The following is a 4,450-nucleotide window of genomic DNA, read 5'->3' as shown; positions in this document are numbered from 1 at the left end:
AAAGAATTCTAGGATGGACTACTTTCTTCTGTTATTTTCTAGGACTTATTCTGTTACTTTCTAGGACTAAAATAAAACATCTGCATCTACTATAATAACTCCTCAAAATATTATACTACAGTACAGTACTATTTGTACAGTACAATATAAACAATAGGCAGACAACCTATAATAGACTTTTGAGAAATGAACACAAAGGAATATATTCATAAAAAATATTTATTACAAGTATAGAAACCAAGACAATTAATCACTAAAGTTATTTAGGCATACCATAAATCAAGAACAGACATATAAGCAGGAGGATACATGAGAGGAAAAAGGAAACATTTTAAAGGAATGCTATCATGAGTACCGAGGAAAGTTGTAAAAGATAAGTCAGGAGCAAAAGGGGGAAAAGGAAATACAGGCCAAAAATACATAACAGAAAATAAGACAAAGGCAGTTTCTTAATTATAATTAGTGTTCAGTTGACTAATAAACTTACACAATCTAAGTTGTATCCAATTTGCAAAGACAAAGTACACTGCAGAGCAATTTTATTACCCTTGAAACATTTTTTTCACCTCTTCTAAAAATAGAATCCAATTGCAAAAGGAAAAATTATGAAACGTGTTTCTCTTCAGTTTTTAAATAGCTTTACAAAAAATGTCATAGACAATTTATTTTCTCTTCAGAGCTAGAGCCAACTGATGAAACAGAAGGTCTCTGAAAGTAACCGACAGAAAACTTGAAAAAATTCTATTTGGATTTCTGTAAAATGTTGATAGAGATTTTCTTCTGATTTATAAAGTTAGGTAAAGTATAGCCTAAAGGCCAAGAGGAAGAATAAAACTCTGGGGACTCTTCTAATTCTACAATTCCACTGAACTGCCCACATCCTTATATATGATCTTCTTTCTAACTGAAAAGGCCAGCACTTGGCATAAGCCAGATGTGGATATCCACACAGCCCCCGCAGTGCCTAGCAGGGTACATGGTGGAAGATGAATGCCCTAACTGAACGGCTGAAAACCGTGAGCACATATTATTACAGACACATATACACATAGATATGTATGTGTACATATATACATCAATTCACTCATTTTAACTTTAAGTAGAACTTTCAAAAGAACAGAAAAACATTTATCGACCTACCTTAGATTTGTCTTAATATATTTTTTCCTGCCACATTTGCTCATTATTAAGACATTTGTAATCAATGCTTTTGCTCCTTTCCTGTTTTCTTCTTTATTTATCCTGCAGTAAAATTATAATGATGAATTGGGAGATCATAACATTTTATTTTAAGAAAAATTAAAACCTCTCAAAACTAGGCTAGGAAGAATATTCTAATTTCTATAAAACTAAAAAGTCTAGAAAGTTAAAAAAAAACAAACCTCTATATTGATTTTTTAAAAATCTTACTTCTGTATTCTTCTTATCTTCCTAGAGAAAAACACTTCACAAAACTTACATCATGCACTATTTCTCAGATTATTCTCTACTGAAGAGAAAGCAGTGCTGCCTAAATCATCTAATGCACACTAAGTATAACTCATAGGTATCAGCCTATTTTTTAAAGATAATGATCATCTAATAAGCTTAATGAATTTATCATTTTCTTAAATTTCACTCCACTGCAACAAAATTTTCAACCATCTTTCATCTACAATAAATTCAAACTTGGGTTTTGTCAAGAATTTTAACTCCAAACAAAATATCAGCAGTTTATTCAAAACCTCCTTCTGATAGTGTTCAATCCATTTAAAAAGCTGGTTTAGACGCTGTAGCAATTAAACTCCCTTTTTTACTAATATCTTTTTAAAATATATATTCGACATGCAGAATTCGAGGTAAAATTGGCAAAGAAAAGCAAAAAAGCTAAAGAACATCTGAGAGTCCTTAATTTATTTTACAGCTGGAAAGAACAATTGAGCCCATCGTTAAGTACCTTCTAGGCGTCTGTGCCAGCAACAGTGGTGCTCGGCCACAGACACGCCTCTGTCAAGGTCCCCTCCTAATTCAGGGTCTCCTCTGAAATGGTTTCATACCATCCCAGTCAATTTTGAAACTGCAGAGAGCAGGCAGGTTTGCCACACCTCACTAAGGGCACTAAGGCAATGGTTACTCCTGCTGCCACCTGTCCCCAGCATACGGCTGAAAGATGGTAGGACACTTGGACCAGGCTACATGAGCAAAGTGCAAGGGTGGTGCCATGCCCTGTGATCAAATCTTATTCTGTGCTCTATCGTGCTAGCATTTTACATAGGGACATCTTATATGCCTTAAAAACTCTATGACCAAGAGTGCAGGGACCAGTTATTTACTAAACAGTGACCTGCACACAGTGTATACCAGGCCCTCATGCGAGGCGCTGGGACACAGAGGGAAACACTGCTCCCCAGGAGACTGCACTCTAAAGAGGGGGACAGATGTGTAAAGACTAATGAGGATTGGCCAGGCGCGGTGGCTCACGCCTGTAATCCCAGCACTCTGGGAGGCCGAGGTGGGAGAATCACTTGAGCTCAGGAGTTCAAGACCAGCCTGAGCAAGAGCGAGACCCCGTCTCTACTAAAAAAACAGAAAGAAATTAGCTGGACAACTAAAAATATATGTAGAAAAAATTAGCCGGGCATGGTGGCGCATGCCTGTAATCCCAGCTACTCAGGAGGCTGAGACAGGAGGATTGCCTAAGCCCAGGAGTTTGAAGCTGCTGTGAGCTAGGCTGATGCCACGGCACTCTAGCCTGGGCAACAGAGTGAGACTCTGTTTCAAAAACAAAAAACAAACAAAAAAAAACTAATGAGGATCACAGCACCGTATCACAGAAATACCTGCTGTTTTTACATTTCTCTTGGAAATAGTTTTAGTTTCACTTGTTGAATAAGTAATATAATACATTCTTATGGTTCAAAATTTTAAAAAGAGAAAAAGATATTCAGTGAAGTCCAGGAACAGCCACTCACTTCCTCTTCCCTGAGGCACCAGCTTCCTGCCACCATAGCCACAGGATGTCAAGAGAAAAACTGGCCTCATACCAGAATGACGAAGATAAACTTGCTCTTGACTCAGAATTATCAGAAAATGATTTCATTCCAACTACTCTCTTAAGAAGTCATCGATGATTGACTGCCAAATCTAAAAGGATGCTTTTTAGTCCCCATCTTAACATTCCTATAGCATTTCCTATCCTCCCTGAAATTTTGTCCTCCTTGAATTCTTTGACATCACTTTCATGCTCTTCTTCCAAATTATCTAGCCCTTCGTTCTGTCTTCTTTGGCCCAGTCTTTAATAAAGGTGGGCATTCGCCAGGTCACAACAGTCTACTCCACCCATTCTCCCTGGGCTCCTTCATCCTTATTTGCTGAGTCTCAAATTTCATCTCCAGCCTAAACCTCACTCCTGAGCTCTAAACCTGCACATATGTATCTGCCTATTACATGTTTCTTAATGGTCTGCTCACAGATCCTCAAACCCAAAATGTTCAAAACTAAACTAAACCTCCCTTGCTCTGCAGCTCTCCTCTTATCTCAGGGACTGACACCACCGTTGACTGAGCCACCCTATCTGGGTGGGGGAGGACTCCTCTGTCTTCATTCCCCACTTCCCTGTCCCCAGTATCTGAAGTGGCAACGTGGTCTAATAGTAATAGCATGGTAGTGGTGGGGTGTAAAGAGCGTTGGCATCAGTGGCTGGTCGGGGTGTGAACTTGAGTTCTATCACTTGCTGGCTGTGCGATCTCAATTATTTAATTTCTCCAAGCACTCTTTCCTGTCAATGGAGACGACACCAATCATGTTGTGAGGAGGAAGTGCAGTAAGGAATGCAAAACGTCTCACTGTGCTTGGAATATAGGCTGGGAACATTGGCTTACTCTGCCCCAACAATTCTACCTCCTAAATATCTCTCGATTCTGCTCTCTTCACTACATCCCCACAGGGTTGACTCTGATCATCTGACACAATTAAAGCAATAACAATCTCTACCTATAATTACTTTACCTCGCTCAAACCTCATCTCAACCTCTTGGAATCCACTCTACTAGACCACAGCACTCCATACGAAATGCAAATCCAAACATGTTATTTCCTCATTTATGTGCACATATGGAAATAACATTCACCGGAAATCAAGCAGGTGAGAGGGGAAGGAGGGGGTGGGTAAATGGGTAAATTCACACCTAACCAGTACAATGCACACTATCTGGGGGATGGGCACACTTTGACTCAAAGGGTACAAAAGCAATTTATGTAACCAAAACATTTGTACCCCTATAATATTCTGGAAAAAAAAAAGAATCCTCCCATGGTTCCCCTTGCCTTAAGGATAACTATCCTAAATTCTAAGTATTCTAATTTGACGTACTTGGTACAGGTTTAATAGTTTGTTGTAAAAGCATTCAGATTTTAAGGTATGCCCTTCCTTTTTATTAATCAATTTCCCAGGTTCAAAATTACATTGTGT

At 38.7% G+C, this 4,450-nt stretch overlaps 1 protein-coding gene across 7 annotated transcripts in view; it reads right to left on the bottom strand.

Annotated features, from left to right (window-relative positions):
* Nucleotides 1-4,450, bottom strand: part of CREM (cAMP responsive element modulator) — a 110,840-nt gene that overhangs the window by 86,769 nt on the left and 19,621 nt on the right. For 5 of the 7 annotated variants that reach the window (XM_012642192.1, XM_012642193.1, XM_012642195.1 and 2 more), the window contains exon 2: nucleotides 1,141-1,242. The exons of the other annotated variants lie outside the window; for them this stretch is intronic. In XM_012642192.1, the coding sequence (XP_012497646.1) occupies nucleotides 1,141-1,184 (44 nt within the window). In that variant the 5' untranslated portion in view covers nucleotides 1,185-1,242. The remainder of the gene's footprint in view (nucleotides 1-1,140; nucleotides 1,243-4,450) is intronic. 7 annotated transcript variants of the gene reach the window in all.

This window comes from Propithecus coquereli, unplaced genomic scaffold (assembly GCF_000956105.1).
Source record: "Propithecus coquereli isolate 6110/MARCELLA unplaced genomic scaffold, Pcoq_1.0 Scaffold177, whole genome shotgun sequence".
Taxonomy (NCBI): domain Eukaryota; kingdom Metazoa; phylum Chordata; class Mammalia; order Primates; family Indriidae; genus Propithecus; species Propithecus coquereli.
The sequence above is the reverse complement of the archived record's forward strand: the minus strand, read 5'-3'. Positions and strand labels throughout refer to the sequence as shown.